The sequence below is a fragment of the Daldinia caldariorum genome (assembly GCF_022478825.1).
Source record: "Daldinia caldariorum strain CBS 122874 unplaced genomic scaffold F4812scaffold_17, whole genome shotgun sequence".
NCBI lineage: Eukaryota > Fungi > Ascomycota > Sordariomycetes > Xylariales > Hypoxylaceae > Daldinia > Daldinia caldariorum.
In genome coordinates, this window is record NW_025953053.1 from 595,387 (window position 1) to 619,309 (window position 23,923).

The following is a 23,923-nucleotide window of genomic DNA, read 5'->3' on the forward strand; positions in this document are numbered from 1 at the left end:
ACTGAAATGTCAAGTCAGATATAGCAGTAAGTAAAATCATCACGGAGGGCACTGAGCATCGAAGCCAAGACTCGGGACGCTGTCTGGGTGTCAGGAAGAACTCACAAAAAAGTACTAATTCTTCAACACATCTCCCACATCTCCCATCTATGTTATGTAGCAAGATATAATGCTAAATTCTCTCCTCCGGAAAACTTCATCAACCACAATTCCCCATACGGGGGGGGGGGGGGAATCCTCCTTTAATATTTCTCAACCTTTTTTTTTTTTTTTTTTCTTTTTAGGTATAAGACAGACGACGATTCAGCCCATCCCATAGCCAAATCACCAGAAAACAGCAACTCAAAAATATCTTCCCATGGGTATCATTCAAATCATCCACTCACTTCTACCTAAGGTAGTCCTACCTAAAGCATTCATTCGCCTTCCTTTCCAGCCCTAACCTCGAGCCCAGACCTAGCCCCCAACTTGAGCCTGCGTACAATAATACATTTCACGCAGCACCACCTAAATATCTAGTGCTCGCCAAACCGTTCCAAGTTCCAAGTTCCAAGTTCCAAATCTAGAGTAGATATAGGTAGGGTATCTATATGCTTCTTCTTCTTCTTCAAAACAGCGTACTCTTCTTCTTCAGCATCTTCCCCATCCCACTTATGCCTCCGGTCCCACTATCCGCGCTACCAACTCTCCTTCGTCCAGAACTCGACTGCTGCTGCTGTTGTTGCTGCCCATATCCATATCCAAACGCCTGCGGTACAGGGGCGCCGGGTGTAGGCCCCACAGCATGAAACCAACCGCCAAACCCACCGCTATGTGCATGCGCATGCGGTCTAGGTTCCGCGCTGACAGGCCGCATGGGTGGATGAACCGGCGGCTGCAACTGATTGTTGCGACTCGGACCGGCGACGCCAACGCCTTGTCCTTGTCCCTGTTGTCGGGGTGGCAAGTTCGGTTTAGGACCGAAGTCCTGGCCCGCTATGCCGAACTGCCTCCTCAGCCGTTCCGTCTCCTTGGCGACCTCAGCCTCGCGCCGCTGGCGTTCCTTCGCCTCTTCTTCCTCGAGCATACGCTTAATGCGCTCCTGCTCCGCGCGGTCCCGCTTCTCGCGGTCGCGCTCCTCCTGCTGGACTAGCGCCTGCAGACGCTTGGTCTCCGCATCGATGGTGAATTCCGAGGGAGGCGTGGGCTGTTGCCTGATGACGGGCGAGGTGGTCTTCGGGGGAGGCAAATCGACGAATGCGCCTGTCATGAGACGTGGTGATGTTGACAAGGTGGGTGTGGGTCTCGAGTTCTTGCGCCTATTCGCCGAACCGGAAATATTGAATGAGTCCCGATTAGGGAATAGGTATATCTCGCGGATGACCTCGGCGCCGAGCAGCAGTATGACTTCGAGGCCCTTGCGATCTTCTAGGTCCACCCTCTGGAGATTCGGCTCGTAAATGGTGACACTAGGTTCTCTCCCGTTTTTGAATAACGCTATGGTGATATCCGGGTCCTTGCTCTTCTTGCCACCAATGGACGTGCCTGTCATGTAGCATGTCATATCCTTGGAAAACTTGCTATCTCTCTTCCACTTAAACATGATCTTGGGCGTGAGATTGCTTGCGACCGGGCTATTCTGCTGGCGATCGACTTTGGATACCGAGGGCATGCGAAAGCTCTGCTGAGGCATCTCAAACTCCCAAGACTCCTTTCCGGTCCAGGTGCTCTTCTCGCCCTTCACCGTAACCTGCTGCTCCGGGTTGTAGAGCTGTATTGTGAACCCATCCGGGATCAGAGGTACAGGCGGGGGCGGAACGCCATTCTGCTGCCTGATTTCGGCAGCGGACAAACTAGGCTGCTGAAATTCGGGCTCGATCAAGACCTCGGCCAAGATGACATCTTGAAAACTGGCGTCTCCTAAGGCCACGGCGTACTTATTCCTAGATTGGGGCAAGTCCGGATTCATTTTTTGGAGCGAGTATTCAGGTGCTGGCTCGGAGCCATTTTGAGAGAAGTATAAGATCTTGCATAGAGGATTATTAGAGAGTCTAAAGAAGAAGGTTGGTAAATTCTCGTCGAGCATTTTGTAAAAAGTTGCGCCAAGTTAATTGGGTCTTTCTTTTCTAACTTTCTTTTCCTTTACCGGCTCATCTGCAAATCGGTTGTAGGTGGTGTGATGTAAGATAAGGCAATGTATATAGATAGACTTTATGATCGGACCAAAACAAGAGACAGGTATGTTATGTTATGTTATGTTATGTAATATGTAACAAGGCTTAGTCAAGCTGGTCAAGATAAAAAGATTTGAAGGTAGGTACAAGATAATCCAAAGGGAAAAGGAAGGTACGAAGCTGGAATTCTAAATGGATGGTTTCCAAGATAGTCGCGGCTGACCTAAATGGGTGTCTTTTAGGCCTTTTAGGTGGACAAAATAATGTAAAGAAGGGAAGTATCAACGGCAGGTGACGAAGCCAAAAAGCTAGGCGCGGGTCGGTACGACAGGCATAACGACGATAACGAGGCTGAGTCGTTCTTTCCGAGAAACAATGGAGGCGCGCCAAGGGTTAAGAAAAAAGGGCCAAGACGGCGATGATGTATACTAGGTACGTAAGGTATATTGTACTCCCAAACGTGTGTACCAAGACCTTAGGTTAGAGGTAGTCAACAAGTGTAAGTATTGACTAAAGATGTAAAGATGTGAAGAATGAGATGACTATAAAAGAAGAAGCAGAAACGAATGGAAATAGATAGATAAAAGCACCAAATATTAAATATATATCAGCGGCGTACTTAATATATATAGGTACCTAAGGTATATGCGCGTGAGATGTAATGTTTCAATACCGTGAGATGCAGGTGCCGAAAACCATATTCATTGTCGTCATGTGCCTTATTGTTTGCGGCTTTGGTTAGACCAGGTACCTCTCAAAGACGCTCTTTAAAGTGGGTGCATCAGGTACCTAATACCATGTATTGTACCTAATTACAGCATCTAACAGGGAACTTTGTTCTGCTTAGGTGCTTTTTTGATGCGAGTATTACAGGGACCACCCCGCTATTTGTAGCGGTTAAAGGAACACCGAGCCACCCCCAGGCCACATAAGGCGAGAGGGCTGTGCGACTCAGCTCGGCTACTCAGACAGGCAATATCGAGAACCAATCCATTCGTTCCCTTCTCATTGCTAAACAACATCAGCTACCTAGGTATTTAAAGATTCATCCCGACCAAGTGAATCTATGTCCGTCCCTATCACAGGTAACTAATATAAACAGTCAAGATCAACAATAATCGTTAGCGAGTCTGCTAGATTAGTCTATATGACCTGTTAGAACTTACGCAATGCCACTCCACATAAGATCATCCGTCATACTCGTAGGAACAAGGACGGACCACTTTGTCAAAGATCATCGACATTTACCTACTAGTTAAGCCGAAAATCAAAACTGGGGTTTAGTCTAGGCAACTCTGATTCCCTATCGGTCAGTCAGTCAGTTCGGGTGTGAGAGGCATTTTTTACACGTTTCCATAACTTTCCGACGACGTACCGGCATGTCTATCTCATTTATGGAGAACATGTTCTGCTTCTCGGTCTACAGTCAAGTTAAACTGATGAATATAACTCAATTCTGTGTAATAACAGGTACTCATTATCATCCGCTCTTCTATAGTGACGCTCCCTCTATCTAACTTTCCTTCTCCTAATAACATGGGAAACGCATGGTATAAAACACCGAAGCGCAATTGTCTTTACACTCAACATCAATGTGACTTTTGATTGTGTAGGACGCTGGGTGATATTAGTATTCGCCATCCACTAGGTAACGGCATTATAAACGGGACTTGTTAACTGATATGTACAACATTGGCCGGCGCAATTGGATACGGCCAAACAGGCCGTTGGGGTTAGAATGTTATTCCTTTTTTGCCATGACCTCGCTATGGGTTACCCTTAAAGCTCGCTAGAATTAGATACCCAAGAGAATTCCTGAAGCTTCAGGCCTGGAGTTTTAGATGAAGTAAAAGTACGGTGCTGGATTATTTCGGTATCCAAGTAGTATCATCCCTCACCGGTAAGCGGTCTGTCGTATGGTACTCATCTCGCCTGGGACTGCGGGCATAACAGGCACTTCTCCACGCTCTTGCGCCCTCGAATGAGCTCTCTTCGCCCGACCCGCTTGCTGATTAACCCAGCTGGTTATAGAGCGGAATCGAGCTGGGCGGTCCTCGCTCGCTTCCGTATATACCGTTTCTCTCCTTTCACCCGGTCGACTTATCCATGAGTCTCGAGCGGTAGCATTCTCTTCGACCTGAACAGGTGCTGGCTTTTCTGCTCCTGAGGGCGGAGGTACAATAATGTCGCCGTCTCCGAATCCAGAAGAGATGGATGATATTTCGCTAGTTCGAGTTCCAGCCCGTTTCGGTGCGCTATATATTTCCGGTGGCTGGCGAACAAGTTCCGATTCGTTGTAATATGGCTGGGTCACTTGAGACCTCATTGTCATGTTTATATCGCCATTATACGCTGCGACCCCATTCCCTACAGCATATTGATCTACAACGCTTGCAAGTGGTGGATTGCTATCCGGTAGCTGCCTTAGGGCCCCCGGCTCGGAATTCGCGACGACCGAATGGGTTATGCTCCCATTTCCTGACGGGTGTACTTTATTAGGGCCATAAAAGGTACCTGATTGCATGGTTCCATACTCGCCCTTCTCATAAAGGGGAGGCGCCTCATTCGACACGTAAAGCGCACGGTCATCTACCGGTCCCCTTCGTCTCTCGTTGAACTTGTCTATGAAGCCCATACCGCCGCCAATACCGATGCTCTGACCCTTCGTCTTCTTGAAGACTCTATAGATGACCCATCCGATAAAACAGAATAAGATGAAAGCACCTTCGATATGTTAGTCATTTGTTTTCGCTGGAACGAGTCAAATTTTACTGACCTATTGCACCTGCGGCAATGAGAAGGTGCTCCGCTGTAGGATTCAGCACGCCCTGTTGCTGCTTTTGAAAGTCTGGATCATTGTGCCACTTATGCTTCCCTCCATTATCGCTATCATTCGCAGTATCTGAGGCTACAGGTACGAAAGTTGGCTCCGTAGTCACTGTTCCAGTGAATGCAGTAGTTGGCTGGGAAGTGGGAGATGGTACTAGATCGCTGTAGTCATATTTCTGATCTTCCTCTTTACCCTGTTGTGGAGGGACTGCTTTCCCCAAAGTGGGAGGAGCTGAAAATACCTATCAACTAACAGTTAGTTCGACTTTATCGGCACCAAATTGACAGGTGAACATACCGGAACGTAAAGCGGAAGAGAAGTGGAAGATAGCTGCGATATGGGAGTAGTGGTCATTATTTTCAACGTAGTAGTTTGGCTTGGGAGCGCAGTCAGAGTAACGATAGACCCCGACAAGCTTGGAGTAGCTAACTGGGTTGTTTGCTGCGGAATATCGCCAATCGTATCGTATTCGTCGTCGTCGCTTTCGTCGCTACTCGAGTCTCCGGGATCATGCTTCAGATAATCATCGTCTGAATCACTGTCGCTCTCATGATCACTATCATGACCGCCTCTAAATCCACGAAACCCGTCGTCATGGCCTCGACTGACAATCTGCCGTCTACGCAGGGGGGTTGTATCAATGAAGTCGCCTTCCATATTCCTACGCCTCAAACTTCCTCGCGAAAACAGCATCGACCGCCGATCCGATTTTGGTGACCCCTTCCATGGTTGGGCGTCTTGGGGTTGTCGTCTCCTGTTAGATGGCGGCATATTATCGTTCAGAAGCTATTAGTACGCGCCGAAATGCTCCGCATCCAAGCACCTTTCCTGAATTCATAGCATAACCGGTATGCGAATAGGATAAAAGAAAAGCGAATATTAAAGTTACCCAAAACGACAGGACGGAATGAATTGAATACTAAGAAATCCAAACCTGGGGATTGACTAATAGAATACAAGAAGGCCCGCCTTGGAAGAAGAGAAGGAAAGAATAAGAGAAAAAAAAAGATCAAAAAAAGCCAAGAGTAACAGAAGTACGAAGTAATAGAGAAGAAAGTGCAATTCTCAGAGTCGTATTAGATCTCTGGGCCTCCCTCCCACTGGAGATTCGGAGACTAAGGCTTAACCTAGTGCAACGCGTCTCAGGGATGCAATGAGAGGCCCCCCTGGACCCCTTCAACGAACCCCGGATGACCGTATCCCTGGCCATCATGGCTGTCCCATGTGGGGCTGTCCTGACCTAGGCTCATGATTCCAATAGGGTCTTCGTTAAAGGGGGTGTTAAAGGTCTGCCGTTAGGGCATTATTATTACCTAAGGTATTGGAGTAAAGTTCACGATTTGTATGTTATTGTTTGTACGAAGTACAAGCTGTGTCAATTAAAGCTCTTAGATAGACTAGAATATTAGCTATATCTATTTCTTATAGAAAAGAGAGAAAAACCCCAATTGGTACCTATCAGTAATGAAGCTAGTTGCCATATTACATAGCAAGTTAATAACTACCCACCCAAGGTAAGTTCACAAGTAAATACGAGTGCGCTAGCATCGACGTAGATTGACCGGAAAATCGATTGCCGTTCGAGGCTCAATAGTAGCGAGTTAAGGGGCTTAGATATCCCTAGTGTATTGTACTTGGTCTACTATGTAAGGTAGTGTATGTCGTGGTGTTTCTACCGTTGTCTTTTAGGGGCAAAGGCCGACGGGTGAAGTCGACATTGGTGATTAACGCGTTGACTTGAAGTTGATATTGTCACAAGATGACTGGGGTGTCCTGTCTCGGGCAGGGGATGGTTGCGGGGACAGCTGGGTTTCAGACAAGGATAATGGTTAACGGCGCCAAACTTGATACAGATCAGCGTCTGGCATCTTGAAATTCAGTTCTATGGCGGACGGTGCTCGGGACCGCGTCTCGCGATAATTAATGACACCATCGTTCGTCTGATAGAAGAGATAGTTTCGTATTTGGCCTTATAACATTGAAGTGAGGCACTTCTTGATCTGTTTTCTAGTAGTTCCGAGTTATAGTTCTCATAGGGAGACGTGATCCGAGAGAAGAATACTATATGAGATAGAATAAACGTAACCTTTACGCGTAATTGAGCATGCAAAGGTTGTAAAGGTATTGTGCAGATTCTGTGTATAGAAGCTGAATTGGAAGCCTCGGCGCCAACCCGAGCCAAGCCATCGCAAGCTTTTCTTCAAGAGGAAGATCTGATTGTTACTCTATCAAGCTTTTTAGGACTGACGATCCCGGTTCAAAATGACGGCCACATCCGAATCGGCCTTGCCAATAACAAGGTTTGTTTCGGGTATCTAGGCAAGCGCATCCTTTTTGGAATTTTGAAATAAGAAAGTTGTTGTCATTCTTGTTTCCGTTTATGTAAGGTTAGGTACCTAAGTTTGTAGGTTGGGAAGCTACTAGTGTCTTTCTCTTACATGATATTTACATGTACCAACTTACTATACCTACCTCCTATAGATAGAGCAATATAGGTAGGCAGGTACCCTCTTATATGATAGCGCCGTCCAAGTTTACTAGGAAATAAATCAGGTTAGGTACCTCTTACCTTTAGGTAGGTTTATCAGCAAACTACGGCTTCCCGAACATCAACTGCTATCCCGAGGTACTCCCGAATAGGTAGGTATAACAGGTACCTAGTCTTATCTAATACTTGCCCGGTCTACCATTGCCCTCTTGCCACTGCAGACTCATTTTCAATTTATACCAGGTAGGTACACATTTTTGTTTGTTTGTTTGTAGATATATGCTGTGTTATATTTGATACAGCGGTGTAATTGTTGATTGATATTTTACCGAGCAACTAGCGTTACGTTTTGTCTTGTGAAGCCGGAAGATTCCACCAAATCGGATATTCACCATGCCAATCCGAGTTTCTCCTCTCGCCGAGGCAGATATCCCGGGTGCCGTATCAGCCATCCAGTAAGTATCCTCCCTTTTATCCTACCAATCGATCGTTACTGCGATTGATGTATCCGTACAAAACCGCTTCAGCTCTTTGTATTGTACAATAAAGTTAGGTACTTCTACCGTACCAATAATCGTCGCTAACTACTCTCCCACCGAAGACAAGCATTTGCGGATGATCCATACAACAACTGGATCTTTGATAAATCTACGGTATGCATAAGTTCTTTCGTTACCGAATATTATATATGCCAAGCTCCGTTTCAAAGACGCGGGGAATGACGCCGTAACATTGGTATATTCTGTGCCTCTAGAACGATTCTCCGTTTGTGTCCCACCCAACCGGTTAAGCAATGCAACCCCCCGAACTCTCCATAGCACCACAGCTTACCGTTTCGCCTCCCGCGAGCTGAGGTCGAATTCATTCTATGGTAATTGGTGTTCGCGCTTCATGCTAACACAGCCTATCAGTTTAACCCTCGACGCAACGCAGCCTCTCTCAGCATTCGATGCCGATGGGGTATGCGTAACGGCATCTTCCACGTCGCTAAGGAAGAAGGCAGCGACGAAGTACTTGGCGTCGCTTGCTGGTTAAGACCAGAAAGGGCGGGCCAACCGCAGAGCTGGTACGACTGGACCGAAAGCTGGCGGCTGTGGCTTAGCCAACTCGGGATGAACCTCTACTACGGCCGAGGCGGTCTCAATGTGAAGGTAAGAATCTGACATTAGACGGATTATGGGCGCGGGATGATCTCTGCTTCAAGCTAAGCATTTTATCTGCCGACTCGGCTGAGACTGCTAACCTGGAGGCGACTATCTAGCGTTATTACATATGGAAAGAAGCCCAGGCCGAGGTTCAATCCGCCGTCTGGACAGACCCGCGAGGTTACTATTTTCTCAACATTATGGTTGTGGTACCCAAAGCCCAAAATAGAGGAATAGGCCGGCTCATGATGGAAGCTGTCACCAAGCAAGCCGATGCCGAGGGTATGAATTGCTACCTCGAGTCTAGCCGGGACGTTCCTAATATGCAAATCTATGGCCGCTTCGGGTTCAAGTTCGCGAAGGAGCTAGAGTGTGATGACGAGGGCATAGCCATCAAGCTATTTGCTATGGTTAGGGAACCCAATGCTGCACCGCAGATGAATTGACAGGTCCATTTCGTGCCCTTGGATCTGAGTACACCTCGACCTCAGCAGACGAGAATCTCGAATGGGTTTAGACTTGAGAAGTCCATGCTGCTGATAGCCACCTTATGTATGTTGTCCTAGGATTATATTACTGGTGCCGAAGGCGACACCAGCTACAGCGAAGACCTGCCGAGGCGAGGCTGTCTCTTAGCCGGCTTTCCAGCGGATTATGGTGGATGGTATGCCGGAATAGTGTAGAGTTTGACGGGAAAGGTTTCACTACGACAAGTCCGTTGCGTTATTTATTCAGCCACCGCGTGTCAATAGGGGGCCTTTATAGAAGCTAGGTGTAAGTGCCTTAGGTACCTATGTTTTCGCTAGCTTCTCACACTTTAGATGCAGGCATTTAAACATTGGACGAATTGATATCTTAAATGCCGAGCAACGTGGTAACTTCACAGCGTACTCTGGCTGTCCCTTCATACGAAATATGTTAGTAGATGGTGAGTCAACTGGGTCTTATTGACTACGATTACTATTTCTTATGATGTAGGAATTATGATACATTATAGTATTCTAGGTTCTTATAAGATTCATCATCTAATATCCGTCTAGTATTAAGTGAGGTCAAATTCATAGAATAATTATCTAATTGCTGCCAACAGTAATGACGTCGCTATCTAAGGACTATTTGAAAAGGCATTGGAAAGTTATCATATCAAAGAGAAAAAAAAAAAGCCAAAAGGGGGGGAAGGGGGTTATGAGCCCCTGCTTGATTCAGCAAGGTGCTATAACGACAGCTACGATATTTAACTAATCTAGTTCTTTAGCTTCTTTTCTCTTTCCCCTTCAATACGACTCCATAGGAAATGATCAATTCCTCCCCCTAAATCAACCCTCGAAGGGATACAATACAAACCAATATCTGTTATCCTCGGTTTCGCATGAACGGATGGATGGCTGTTAGGGGCTAGGCACGTACCTAACCTAAGCCTTCAACCTGAAGACTATACCTAATTTTCTTGGAGATCTGCGAAAAAAAAAGTTCAATTGGGGGTATACGGAATGCATGCATTGCCAGGACTAGCCGGAGACGGGGGGAAAGCCCAAGCCAGGCCAAGCATGCGGCGGTGGAAAAAAAAAAAAGCTTGGGAATTTGGGGGAATATATCGAGAAAGTTGGATGGGGAATGGGTGTGGGCAGGGGAGCATAACATGTATAGCTGTTAGCTAGTTGGGTTAAGTAGTACCCGCATAGGTAAATAGGTATTAAGATGCACACTGTTATACAATTAAAATGAAATATAATGTCGATAGATTTTATAGACTACTCGCAGCTTACCACTTGGACCCTGTTACTTGAACTCTCTAGATAAGTTATATGTGTATGAGGTACCTTAGGTAAGAGGTAGTTAATAAACACCAATCCAAGTTCATGGAATATCTGTCTTAGAATAATGACGACTTATTTCTTTCTTTTATACAAACGGCAGCGTTTTAGGCTTGCGAGCCCATCCATCGCCTACCGCAAGTCTATCCCTAGTAGTCTACGAGCTTTAACTTTTTCACGAGTACCAAAAATAGAGACAGAAAAAAAAAGAGAAGGTGCTCTCTATACGCGAGCCTGATGATGTATCGTATCGTGTACCGTGTTCCATATGCCTGTCCCCCCTTCGAGGAAAGAAAAAAACAAAAACCAACAAAATGACAGAATCCGTTCTATCCTGCCCGTCCTCGTAATATATCGTTGCGTGACTGGCATCTCTTACTTCTTCTTCTTCTTCTTTCTGGGACTCTCTCTAGGGGACAAATAATACACGGCGAGCAGGGGGTGGGGGGTTGGGGGTTATGGAGATATAGCGGCGGCGGGAATGAGGTTAGGTATTATCGACTGGATCCGTTTACTCTCGGGAGACATCACGTCCGTAGACCTTAGCTTTGATCCAATCGAGAGCGACAAGGGCGCGATTGCGCGCTAAATGTTGTTAATATTAAATTACTCGTTAAAGTAAACATGTTTAAAGGGAAGGGACTTACTGCTAAAGCACATGCTCAAGTAAGCGCTTCGCCAGAAGAGATAGGTGAGCTTGCCGCCGGAAGCGACGTTGCCGTTCAGCCACGCGACGTCAGCGACGGCCTTTTCGCTACCGATGTAGGCCAAGCTGCCCTGGTGCGAGTAGTGGAAAGGTTTGATGTCCTTCATGCGGCGCAGCTGTTTCTCGATGGACTCTATTTCTTTCGTCACGGCGGCCGTGTCGCCGGGCTTGAGGTTTAGGCTCGTGCTAAGTTCGCGGACTTTCTGCTCTAGGGCTTCGGTCTTGGCCATGTTGTTGAATAGTCTAGCAAGGAAAGCGCCTTCCTGAGAAGCGACTTGGGCAGTGGGTGCGTATCCAGCGACAGCACAGTCGCCGACAGCCCACATATCTCGCGCTCCCTGGACCACGAGGTACTCGTTGACGGCAAGACCACGTCTCGAGTCCTTTTGGGCGGGAATCTGGGACAAGAGGTCCTTGACTATCGGGCGCAGAGTGTTACCCGTGGCCCATACCAGCAAGCCATAGGGAATTGTAATTTGAGTCTTCTTTCCATCGGGACCGGTAGCTTCGGCTTCGACCGTCTTTTCGGTCACCTTCTTAACCATAGTCTTGGTCAGGATCTTGATGTCTTCCTCCTTGAAAGTGCTCTCTGTGTAGTCGATGAGCTGCTTGCTGAACATGGGAAGTACGTTGGGTAGAGCTTCGATGAGGGTGACCTTGAATCGAGGAGCAATGTCGGGAATGAGCCTCTTGATGTCTTCGTCGAAGAAGTCCCTCAGCTCCCCGGCAAACTCGACACCGGTAGGGCCACCACCAACAACTACCATGTGGAGAAGACGTTCGATCTCCTCCGGCTCTTGGTCCTTGAAAGCAGCTGTCTCAACACAGTCCATGATCTTGGTACGGATAGCTTGCGCGTCCTTGATCTCCTTTAAGAAGCAGCTGTTCTCGCGAACTCCAGGAATGCCGAACGTAGCATTATCGGCACCGACACCAATAACAATCATATCGTACGGGACCTCAGTCTCGTGGACCTTTCCCTTGACCTCACTGCTATCGGTGATCCGGACAACCTTCTTATCAACATCGATGTGGGTAGCTTCGGCTTCATAGAACTTAACAGCAGCTTGCTTGCGGCGCAAGATCTGGCGCACGGGTTCCATGATGGAGCGGTGCTCGATGTTTCCGGTGGTACATGACGGCAGCAGAGGCGTGAAGAGGAAGTAGTTGCGAGGCGAGATGACAATGACATTGTAATTGGCAGTGTCGAGCTTTTTGAGTAAAGCAACCGAACCCCAACCAGTTCCTTGAAGCCCAATTGTTAGGTACAGAGGTACAGAGCAGCAACATGATGATGTGAAAAGATAATAATTAAGTTAGGTACTTACCAAGAATTACTAACGTCTTCTTCTGGGGATCAGGGACAAATTGATCTTCGGGGTGACGGTCTAAGTAGCCATCATAAATGACGGCGCCAACAACACCAAGCAGAGACAAGTAAATAAAACGCCATGTCCATTTAATCGTAGTCCGGATTTTGCTGGGTTTCTTTGTACGAGCCGGAGCTGCGTCGGCGTAGGACCTGACAAGCTGGGGAGAAAGAACGGTCCTCGTTCGTGTCCTTGCAACAACGGAGTTTAGCTGTCGCGGGTATGACGTCGTAACGAATCTGGCTGTGGGCACAGACAATTGTCTACTAGCTGGGCTAGTGAGCCTGCTCAAGGCCCGTAAGGACGATGCCATCGGGTCTTGACTAACGGTAGAAGCACCGTATAAGAAAAGGTTAAGAAAGTCGTGAGGACAATTAGGGATTTGGTGGTCAAAAAAATAAATGTTGAGTTCCAGCCCAAAGTCAATCTCTGGGGGGGGGGAGCTCAGTAAAAAAAAAAGTGATGCGCACAAAAAGTTAGGCTAGAACCCGTCACCAATTAGGACCAAGTAAATGAGATAAGTTATGAGGAATTTTAAGGTGGATCAGATCCAAGCCTTTTTTTTTCTTTTTCTTTCTTTTTTAGGAAAGAAGCTTATGACGCTAGGACCAAGGGCCAAGACACCGGCCGTCAAGTCCGCGTCAAGGGTTTTAACTTATTGCAGGAGTCCGACTGGTCGCAACCGACCCGGGAACTCGGGATTCGTTGATTTACCAAAGACGTTAAACGATAATAGGAAAGACTTAACCTTAAAACATATTAGCCATCTTAGCTATCTTAGCCTTGTTATAATGATAAAGTAATTGATTTGAGGTATTTTACTCTTATAAAGTTCTAGGCCAATCGTTTGAACGGATATCCTATTAGGGCTTCCTATCCTACGTAATATGGCCCAAAGTACGGAGTCAAGTAACCCTTCTCCATAGTGCTTTAGCATAGAAGATTTTATGGAAGAATATTAGTTTTGACATCAGTTTTGACATTAGTTGTTCGCCTACTATATATTGATTACTCAGTAGTTAATCATGCCTAGATCAAAGTTGACATCATCTAAGTCGGGACAATTAAAAACTACATCTAAGAATATAAATACCATGTGATACTACAACTTGTTTACTCAAAACTTATAATGTAGCCCAAAGCACCACCAGAGTCCAAGCTCAGGAGCTATGGTACAATACTGGAATACATAGTATACTAACTTACCATGTAGGTACCTATATCTAATGAAATATCCAATCACTGTCCAACGCCGGGGCTAAATAGGCTACTACGAGCGCGAGATATCAAGCCAATATCAAGCCAACATCAAGCCAACCTCTCGCGTTCCCCCGTCTCATCTTCCCCATACCCTTCAAATCTGCACCTGCTATTCAATCATACCGCTTTTTCCTACTCACCTCTACTCACCTCTACTCACCTCTCATTACGAATACCCCTGATCCACAAATCCACAATCCTCCAAGCAAAATCGTTCACAATGGCCGCCCTCCCGCGCTTTACCCTCATCTTCTACGCGCCCACCTCCGCCGTCGCAGCTTGTAAATCCGCTATATTTGGCGCGGGCGCGGGCCGGTACGCAGCGTCTCCCCCCTCTTCCACCCCCCTATTCATTAATACCTACCTCCTACCTAACCTAACCTAACTTAAATACCAAACAACCACAACCACAACTATAACAGCAACAAGAACAATAAATAACAATACTCTCCCCCAAACAACAGCTACCCCGGCCCGGGGAACTACACGGAGTGCAGCTGGTCGACCCTCGGCACGGGCCAGTTCCGTCCCGGCGACGCCGCGAACCCGCACCTCGGCTCCGTCGGCGTCCTCGAGGAGATCCCCGAGGTCCGCGTCGAGACCCTGTGCGTCGGCGAGGACGTCGTCAGGCGCGCCGTGAAGGCGCTGAAGGGGTACGTGCTTATACTTTATTTACCTTGTTATTTACCTGCCTAATCTTAGGTACCTATGATATTACTTACGATGTATGTTACTTATGACATGTATTACCTACTACTTATCTTGTGTCATAATATGTCTTTGGGTCCTGTTTTATCTAGGTGCCTTATTATAATACCTATGTAGTGGGAACTATATGCGTTGCTACAGCGGTGTATGGGAACAAACGAGTACCTAACGGGTATATAAGGCAAGGGAAGGGCAGCTATAAGCCATAGTATAGCATACATAGCATAGCATAGCCATATCCGAAGCAACTCCGCTGACCAAGAAATCTCCTTTTCCTAGCGCTCATCCCTACGAAGAACCCGCCTACCACGTCATCAAGTTAGAGAATTACTGAACCGCGCATTGCCATGCATGGTAAAGCTCCCATTCAGTAGATGAGAGGGGAGATATGGGAAATGGGAAATGGGGAAGCGCATTCTTCGATTTGTTGCCTCTATCTAACCTAAAGTGAGATTCGGCGATCGTGCCGGGAGCTGGCTGATTCTAGGCTCAGGCTTTACGGATAGGGGCATAAAGCCTCTTGCACGGTATTAGTTTGATAAGTTTAGGTAATTAGAATACCTAAGAGTGCTTTCCTAGGTAGAATGGAATATTGTATCTGGACTGGCTGGCTGGCTGGGCGATGGAATACGAATACCTTATTCTAAATCAATGCTAATAAGAAACTCCTCTTTTACAATACTTCTCTACAACTCTGGCACTGATTGTCACCAACGACAGTAAATTTAAAAAAATTTAACAGTTTTTACAAGCCAGCATATGGCCTTGCCCAGGAGCACCAAGACGGTCCATTTGATCGTCGTTCGCGACCTTTGCTCATTTATTGTTTTTCAACGCCTCTGCCGGCTCTCAATAAGATTCGTAGCAATCCTATCGTCCGGCTAGTATATAAATACACAATCAAAGACTTTCCTCCCCGGCCTCTAACTACCTGCCAGGCGTCGATGCCGGCATCTCGCCGTACCTTCCCCTGTGTCTCGTTGTATCGTAAGCATTGATCACGCGGGTCTGGCTTTCATCGGCTTGCGAGAAAGCGTAGCCGCGCTGTTTTCTCATCCGCTGCACCTGTCGGACTTTCCTGATCGCCTTCTGGAATTGTTCCATCCTATTTCATAGTTAGTTGGCCTACATGTTCCACATAACATAGTAAAATACATCGGGATACTTGCCTTGGACGGTAATCCTGGATATTGTACTTCTGGATCTCCTGTATGTGGTGGTACGTCTGCGGGTAATACATCCTCTTTGCATACTTCCAGGCGATATCTCGGAGAAGGCACAGAAGGGGCAGCGCTATCGTTTGAAGCCAGAAAACAGGGTTGGCGAAGAGTTTTGGCACTAAGCCGTCGTACTCCTTTGAGATTCCGATCTTCGGAGCTACAATTCCGTAGGCAACAACAAACGCGTACCAAATAACCATACTACCAGGGATGGCCATGACGTGATACTTCGTCCAGTTACTCGTTACCAGCGCCGCTTTTCCGAGAACAGTTGCCAGCGTAGCCGCATACAAAGCCGTACCCCAGACCCAGTGACCCGCCACGGTCCCATCGCCTAGAATCAGATCGCCGTACCAAATAAGTTCAGAGAATATGTATAGGACGATAGAGTGGTATACGGCATTTGCGATCCAGGCGAAGAAGGTGCCTATTTTGAAGAACTGATTCTGCTGTCCAATGGTATATAGTTGTGGGTAACGATCAAGGAGTCGGGCAGAAATGTATTGATCCAGGATACCCATGACAAGGGGAGGCAGAACAGTGTAGAAGACGTTGTAGAAGGATAATGTCCAGGACTCATAGATAATAGCCCCTGAGAAAACGTTTTGGAATGTATACTGTAGGTGTATTAGTTTTAATAATTACTGAAGCTATATCTCACATAGATAGAGGGTAGACCAAGGGAAAGGACGGGAAGACGGAAAAAATATGTTGTGAGCTTACCCAGAATTGTGTCATATATAGGGTGATGTTCTTGTAGAACGAGAATAGAATGGTTTTGCTGATGCGTTGATAACTCCAAGCGCCGTGAACGAGTGTAAGCTTGCGCAAGAATCGGAATTGGGCGATTGAAATATCGGCTGATCTCGCAGCCTGAAGACCCTCGACACCCGAAATACCAACTCCAATATGAGCGGCCTGGATCATAGATACGTCGTTGGCTCCGTCGCCAATGGCGAGGAGAATCTCCGGGGAAAATTTCTTCACCATCTTGACAACTAAAGCCTTCTGTAACGGTGAGACACGGCAGCAAATGACTGCCTTGCACATCACAGCCAAGTCGTAGAACATCCTCTCCATGTCTTTCTCCAGGGCGAAAGTAAGGGACTTGCCATCAATAACAAGAGCTAAAGCATCCGTTTCCACCGACCCGTCCGTATTGTTCCGGATGGCGTCCAGCTTCTTTTGGATATTGTCACGAGTTGATACAACGTCTTCTTCGTTAACAATTAAGAGCATCATATCTTCGCTTAGCAGCTTAGAACTCATGCCGATGTTGATAGCCGTCTCCTGCCGATCTCCAGTCAAGACCCAAACCTTGATATTCGCCTGTTGTAGTGTATGAATCGTCTCTGGTACACCGTCCTGAAGACGATCCTCGATAGCAGTTGCACCCAGTAAGTAGAAGCCGTGCTCGATCAACTCAGCTGCCTTGTCTAATTCCTCAGATCGGTTACCGCCAACGGTGGTCTGAGCCTTATCAAAGATGCTGTACCATTCCTGGAATTCTTCTTCGGGGACCTCACGCATTGCCAAGCAAAGAGTCCGAAGACCTTCGGAGGCGTATTCCTCAAGATGAACTAGAGTTTGCTCAACGTGGGGGTTGTCTTCGTTCAGACGTTCTAGGATGACCGTATCAGCGCCTTTACAATATACCCGGATTTTCCCGTCTGGGCATCTGTATATGGTAGACATCCGCTTTCTTGTAGAGTTGAATTCACAGACAGCCAAAAGCTCGTATTCGTACTCTTTGCCTTCGACTTCGATAATGGCCGACCTTGGTTTGCGAGCAACAAAAGTATAGCCCAAAGTTAAAGCACCTTGGACTAGCGCACCTTCGTCGGGTGAGGCAGCCTGATACTTGATTTTACCACCCTTCGATTCATCCCGTTCCGGAATAACGGTGTGGCATGTCGAGAGAAGGGCTAAGAAGTGATGAATCGCCTCAGCAGTCGGATGTGATTTTGTGTTCTCGCGCAATCGCTTAAAATCGTGAATACCAACTTCTACCCCATCTTGAACTGTGGCCCTTCGATCTTCCGGCACCTCATCCGCATACTGTATCCCGCTGATTGTGCACTGCTTAAACTCCATCATGTTACAAGTCAGGGTTCCCGTCTTGTCTGAAAAGACGAAGCCGACCATGCCAAGTTCCTCAACTAAGGAGGATGTTCGGCAGTTAGCAGGCGTATCTGTCTTGTCATAGTAAATATCAAGATCGTCGTTAATCAGAATTCCATGCCAATACTTGACCATCTCAATAGTCACGAACAGCGAGATCGGGACCAGCGAAGAGAACAACACCCAATATGTAACGAGGTCTTTGAATATGGCCTGTACTATATCTCCAGCTTGGGTAAGGGCGTCCAACTCTAGATAAGAAATAGAATCTGCTCGGACAGACCGGAAAACTAGCTCTCCCACAGTACACACAATACTGAGAACAAGAAGCATACCGACCAGCGCAAGAACTAGCGTGTTGAGTTGTCGTTCGACCTTGGTCCTCTTGATCGGAGCAGCAGTGGCGTTACGCATAAGCTTTGTCTCGTGACCCGTGAAGACCACTATCCCGTGAATCCAGGGGGTGTTCCTAAGAGTCGCGCCTCGTAGTAAAAGCTGTTCCGGATTCAGGGGTAACTCCTTTTCCCCACCACCGGCCTGCATGGTCAACGTAGCTTCGTAGGTGTATAGGCTACTATTCGGTTGTTCGGAACGAACTCTACCCCCTAGCCTACTTAATTCTGCCGGGCTAACTATCGTTGAAGTTTCGGGAAGCGCCTGCTTGATCTTCAGATTAGTTTCGCCGTCAAGATTCGCAGTCTCGATATAGCACAAGCCCTCCGGCTCGGAACTTGCAAGCAAGACGATATCGGCTGGGAAAGATTCCTCTGATTCTACCCGTACTATATCTCCCACAGCGACGTTGATCCATTTCGCCTCTTCAAAAGCCGACCCTCTCAAGATCCTAGCCTTTGAGTTGTTCAGCGCACTATCAGCCTGTTTTCTTCTGTAATCCTCAACTAACTCCTTGCCTGCGGATACCAGCAACACAACCACGAGAGGTCCGATAGTAGTATAACGATTCGTCGGCGACAGACCCGGAATCTGTTGTAGAGCGGCCGTGAACAAGAAGAAGACATTGGCGAATTTAGAAAACTGCTCGATTAAGAATTTTGGTAGGAATGTTGCGACGTTATACTTGGCGGTCGAAACGTGATTGTCAACGTATTTGTTCGCGGCATTCGCTGGTGGGTTATTCAAATGAATAATTCGGGGTCCGAGAGTTGAAGGGTCTGGTTTATTTCCACCAAATCCAAACTTAAAGTCAAATTTCTTAGGTTTCGGCTGTTCGTGACCCGAATCTGGCGGGCCGTGCCCTGGCTCGGTAAGAGGGAGGTCCATCTCTGAATATCCTTTCTGCCCCATCCCGAGCATCTTTCTAGCCCTGCCCAAGAATCCACCTCCTAGTCCAAGTACACTATTGCGATTGCGCGCATTAGCACGGCCCATCGAGTCGCCGGCTGCATTCATCGACCCTCCATGTTGATAATATGATTGGCCATCTTCGGGATAGTCGTCGGAGTCGTCTGCGTATCTCTGGTAGTTATTTAGACCAGATGTTTGGCTGTATTGCCTGTCGGAATCCACTAGGTACGGCGGTCGAGGAGCCATAGCGCCGGCGCCAGGGGGTGGATTTTTCACGGAGGGATGGGTGGTTTGACTACCGCCGACAAAGTCGTCGTAGGATACGGAGGGCCTAGCTGAGTGGTCATCGTGTATATTTGGAGTCGATCCATCGTGAGGAGATTGGTCGTCGAAGTCTAGTAAAAGATCATTCCTAGAGCTGGAGGTGCCTCCGGGAGGCGCCCTGCCAGCCATGTCGCGAAGGAATGGATCTTACAAAGAGAGTAGGATCGGAGGCATACGGGCGCGATGGGAAACGTATATTTCGACAGAATGAATTCGAGTTCAAGTTTGTATGTAGTAACAGGTAATTAGCTTTCGTATAGAGTTTCCATAGAGATAATGTCGCAACTGGTTCTAGAAGCACTAGTAGTCCTTGGTTTTGGCGTATCAAACAAGGGGGTGGTGATAAAATACGAGATGTCTCAGCTCGTTGGATGGCGAGAATGGAAAGGGTGTTGAGCTACCAGGCCGATGAAAATATAACGCGGACGGTATGAGAGATAGAGACAGTGACGGTGACGGTGACGGTGACAGAGACGAAGACGGAGAGTGAGAGAAATAGAGAAATATAATGGAATTGTCGAAAAATATGATGAAGGATGCTAATAATCGGATGTCGTGGCTTCGATGCAAGGCATTAGAGTGACGGGGTTGTAACTAGGCCTGTATTGTACATAGTAAGCTGGTCGAAACGCGGAAGAAATGTTCAAAGGGTACCTTAAGGCGCTGCTATTATTCGTTTATCTAAAAGGCAAACCATTGAAACCCGTAGATAATAAGTGGGCCACCGCCCCAATTCCCGTGTTCGTGTAGGAGGTACTGTACATTTGGGCATTCAGGGCATTTTCTTCTGCACAGCCTTCCGTTAGTGGCCAATGGCCCAGTAGTAATTGCCCGTGGGGCCTAGGGGCCTGGGGGCCTGGGGCGTGAGTGGTACAAACTTTCTCTCTATCTCAGGTTTCTTTACGATTTAAAGGAGGCGCCAATGAATTTTCTTTTCAGTTGGCAGCAGCGACAGTGATCACTGCTGCAGCACCGGCCTAGCATCGAGGGCACAGGCATCAAATAGGTACATGTAGGTACCTACAAATTTAGAATCTTAAGTGTAACCAGACAATAATTTGGAGAATCCAATCATGACATATGCAACCCCCCAAAACAACCTCTTTTTTTACGCCTCTTTTCAATGTTGTTTTCCTCGGGGGAAAAGCTTCAGTGAATAGCGCTATCATTGCAATCCTAAGCATCGTAAAAGGGCAAAAAAAGGAGGTCATACACTATATAACACATACTGGTTTATACCAAGATCCGCCAAGAGGAAAAGCTGCGCACCTAAAGTATGCACTTCCCAAAAAGTCTAGGCCTTATCACCAATCTTATTTTTAAACACAAATTCAGGGGCTTGTAAGGCCTTTTTTTTTTCTCCTCGTGGCAGCGCCGCTGACCGCAGTACTGACTTTCACGCGTCTTTACACGTACCTAAACCTACAGCCACGGCTTATTATCTCTTTTCGTCACATGTCCTACACTCTCTAATAATCCCTCCTCCCCTCCCCTAATGAGGGGCGGTAATAGTATACGAGGCATGGAAACTGCCTAGACCAAAAATTGTATCGCGCATATATATATATTAGATAAGTATACTTTATTTCGGGCCATAATATATCGTGGGTTTCTAATAACTACCTACCGCATACCACCACTAGGTAACCACCCTTAGAGACGGTTTGGGTCAACCATCCTGCAGGGCTGAGCAAAGGCTTTCTTTACAAGGAAGCCTTGAGCTCATCCCCCAGCACACTCTTGATGAAGTCCCCAATATGCTTGTTGACAACATCGGGACACTGGGCCTGGACCCAGTGGCTGGATCCGGGGACGAGCTCCTTCTTGAGGCCGGCCTCAAAGTACTTCTCCTGCCCGTCGGCGAGGTGGGGTGGGAGCGCGCTGTCCCTCTCGGCCATAACCAGCATGGCGGGGACCTTGAGCTTGTGGTCGGGCCCGAGCTTCCTCGCGAGCTCCTGCTCGTCTTCGCCGCGGGGGCCCGGGGTGCGGTACCAGTTGCAGGGGCCGTGTATGCCGTGGCGCGAGAACTCCTGCACGTAGAAGTCGATGGTCTCCGCGCTGAATAGGGGCGACGGCCCGATCCTCTCCAGGTTCTCCTCCACCACCCCCTCCGACACCTTGAACCCGTAGTCCCCTTCCGGCGTCCTGCCGCCGAACAGGCTGTTCAGGAACCCCCGCAGCCGCTCCGGCGATTTGTCGACGATCTCCTCTGTCTTCCCGCTGGCCAGCTGCAGCTGGTACGTGAAGTTCGGCAGCTTTTTGACCATGTCTTCCAGCGAGTGCTTGACTGGCGACGGCGGCATGTAAGGCACGCACAAGTTGAAGACTGCGCGGATCAGCTCCGGGTGGTAATTAACTAGGCGCCTATGACGGAAAAGAAAAAGTGCCAGTGTCAGTTCGTAAGTAATCTCGCACGACTTTCAAAACAGAAAACAGAACATAAGAGAAATTGGCTCCAAAATCTGCAGTAACCCCTATCGAGTGAAGTCATGGCGCTTGAAATAGAATATGAATGATGATCACAGAAGTTGAAGACTAACCAAGCAAAGACCGCGCCCCAATCGTGGCCACCGAGGATGATAGGCTGATCGGTGTGGTCCTTAACGATGGCCACAATTTGAGCGATCATCTTCGGGAAGGAGTACTCCTCGGATGAATGGGGGGCAGAAGTCTGCCCATATCCCAGCATATCCGGGACAATGACCTGGAAGCCCAGATTTACGAGGTAAGGAACTTGGTAGCGCCATCCGAAATGTATATCCGGCCTGTCGATAATTCATCAGTAATGCTGCTACTGCGACTCGAGGGCAGGGGATTCCTACCAGCCGTGAGTAAGGAGGACGGTGGCGACGGGTTTGCCCTGCGGCTTAGCTAGTATATAGTGGTAGGTGATATCTCCAAAAGACTTGAACTTATGTTCGACCCGAGGGTCATTAGGGGCGAGTGCATCGACAAACTTGTGCTCGACCTTCGAGTCGCTGGGGGCTATGGCCTGATCAGACATATTGGTTTTTGAGGGGAGGTCTCTCGATGTAATAATATAATATACGGGTGAGTCTTAACTAGGTAGGTAGGTGATAAGTAGGGGCTACAAAGTTGGTGGTAACTTAACGAGACGGGCGATAAAACGGGAGCTATGGAACCTTTTATAAGCCTACCGGAGAAGTTCGTCCCCACTTGGACCGGGAACAGGGAGTGCTTCCGAATCCTGGGAGAACCTTCTCAAAGAGGTAATTACTGAGCGTAAAGAAAAAGAATACAAGCATCATAGATGCACACCCTTCTGCTCACTCCCTACCTGCATTAGGTAGTTGATATATTAAGCCTAGGAAACTATTCTGCTCCATACAGATACAGTATCCGTAATGAAGGTTAGCGAGAAAGAGGCGTGCGTAGACATAAGACATTTAGTATCAGGTTTGATCAGAGTTCAAAGCATTAGGATGCCAACAGAATCTCCATCAACGAACTAACCGTAATGGTTATTGCCATATAAGTGACAAAAGTGACCCGAGATCAGGATGACACCCGGGCCAAGAAATAGGGGAAATGTTCGGAGCAATTGAGGAGCCCGTCCAGCCATGAATCCAGAATCTTTAACAGGGCATGTTGACGTACGATGGGATTCCGCTAACGAGGTAACCAATCAGCACGGCGTAGACTAAGACACACGTCGAGAGCGGGGCCGAGGTACTGCTTTCACCTCATAGCAGTTGTAGTCCCGAAAAAAGGGGTGCTGCCTCGGACCTTTATTACAGTCTAAGAACGTTGCCTAGGTAGGTATAACCACCTAACCTAACCTATAGTGTCTGTCCACCGTTATATGTGTTACCTATACCTATCATATATCTATCTATCCTACCTAGGTACTTGATATAAGAGCATGAACTCCGAGCATTAGGTTCGGTATACACAACTAGCAAACAACTACAAACTACCTCCTCACAAGGTATGCGAATAAATATGGCCCCGCACCAACACGCTTTCCCGCGTATTTGGACAACCCGGATTCGACGGAAATTTGGGGTTGCAATTCAGACACCGTCCAACAAGATCTGCATGCCTTCCAACAATAGCCTTTGAGTCAGAGGGAAATCAATAGACTGTCGTACTTGTGTGCGTGATTACCTATCTAACCTAGGCATCCATTGATGCTATGTCGAAGGATGAGGGATCGTCGACGGCAATGGCGCGGCCACAGAGAGTGCCAAGGGTTATTCCATTTGAAATAGTCTACCGGTCTCGGGAGCACGATGAAAAGGTTGATTTCTAATCAAGCTCATCAGGAATCTCAAAAATATATGCCCAATGCGTACCTATACATATAACATAACACACACGCACGCGCGCACACACCACCGTCCTATCAGCCATTGGGAATCGAAACTTATGACGAGAAAACTCCTGGTCGTTAGACCGGCCCCCTTTCCCCAATCACACCAAAAAAAAAAAACGCCTATATAACCACCCTACCCCTCC

The 23,923-nt window shown here is 47.6% G+C and overlaps 7 protein-coding genes across 7 annotated transcripts; 2 read left to right on the plus strand and 5 right to left on the minus strand.

The window, feature by feature from the left end:
* Window positions 1-607: 607 nt before the first annotated feature.
* F4812DRAFT_462308 (uncharacterized protein) lies at window positions 608-2,065 on the minus strand (the record flags this gene model as incomplete). The annotated part of the gene is made up of 1 exon (XM_047938015.1): window positions 608-2,065. One exon carries the CDS (start codon window positions 2,063-2,065, stop codon window positions 608-610), a length of 1,458 nt encoding a protein of 485 aa, XP_047787302.1.
* Window positions 2,066-4,047: 1,982 nt separating this feature from the next.
* On the minus strand, window positions 4,048-5,754 carry F4812DRAFT_462309 (uncharacterized protein; the record flags this gene model as incomplete). The annotated part of the gene is made up of 3 exons (XM_047938016.1): window positions 4,048-4,877; window positions 4,930-5,224; window positions 5,281-5,754. 3 exons carry the CDS (start codon window positions 5,752-5,754, stop codon window positions 4,048-4,050), a joined length of 1,599 nt encoding a protein of 532 aa, XP_047787303.1.
* A 1,731-nt stretch (window positions 5,755-7,485) lies between these two features.
* On the plus strand, window positions 7,486-9,728 carry F4812DRAFT_441210 (acyl-CoA N-acyltransferase). The gene is made up of 4 exons (XM_047935221.1): window positions 7,486-7,926; window positions 8,073-8,124; window positions 8,383-8,622; window positions 8,733-9,728. The coding sequence occupies exons 1-4, from the start codon at window positions 7,865-7,867 to the stop codon at window positions 9,060-9,062; spliced, it is 684 nt and encodes a 227-aa protein (XP_047787304.1). The 5' UTR covers window positions 7,486-7,864; the 3' UTR covers window positions 9,063-9,728.
* A 604-nt stretch (window positions 9,729-10,332) lies between these two features.
* Window positions 10,333-13,021, minus strand: F4812DRAFT_441223 (FAD/NAD(P)-binding domain-containing protein). Its single transcript, XM_047935222.1, has 3 exons — window positions 12,465-13,021; window positions 11,078-12,382; window positions 10,333-11,015 (listed from the first exon to the last, which is right to left on the minus strand). The coding sequence occupies exons 1-3, from the start codon at window positions 12,817-12,819 to the stop codon at window positions 10,942-10,944; spliced, it is 1,734 nt and encodes a 577-aa protein (XP_047787305.1). The 5' UTR covers window positions 12,820-13,021; the 3' UTR covers window positions 10,333-10,941.
* Window positions 13,022-13,986: 965 nt separating this feature from the next.
* On the plus strand, window positions 13,987-14,808 carry F4812DRAFT_462312 (uncharacterized protein; the record flags this gene model as incomplete). Its single annotated transcript, XM_047938017.1, has 3 exons — window positions 13,987-14,081; window positions 14,231-14,419; window positions 14,703-14,808. 3 exons carry the CDS (start codon window positions 13,987-13,989, stop codon window positions 14,806-14,808), a joined length of 390 nt encoding a protein of 129 aa, XP_047787306.1.
* A 593-nt stretch (window positions 14,809-15,401) lies between these two features.
* Window positions 15,402-19,573, minus strand: F4812DRAFT_452716 (phospholipid-translocating P-type ATPase; the record flags this gene model as incomplete). The annotated part of the gene is made up of 4 exons (XM_047936391.1): window positions 15,402-15,579; window positions 15,644-16,311; window positions 16,418-16,702; window positions 16,733-19,573. 4 exons carry the CDS (start codon window positions 19,571-19,573, stop codon window positions 15,402-15,404), a joined length of 3,972 nt encoding a protein of 1,323 aa, XP_047787307.1.
* Window positions 19,574-20,417: 844 nt separating this feature from the next.
* On the minus strand, window positions 20,418-22,546 carry F4812DRAFT_441231 (alpha/beta-hydrolase). The gene is made up of 3 exons (XM_047935223.1): window positions 22,267-22,546; window positions 21,985-22,209; window positions 20,418-21,808 (listed from the first exon to the last, which is right to left on the minus strand). Exons 1-3 carry the CDS (start codon window positions 22,446-22,448, stop codon window positions 21,148-21,150), a joined length of 1,068 nt encoding a protein of 355 aa, XP_047787308.1. The 5' UTR covers window positions 22,449-22,546; the 3' UTR covers window positions 20,418-21,147.
* Between the last annotated feature and the right edge of the window lie 1,377 nt (window positions 22,547-23,923).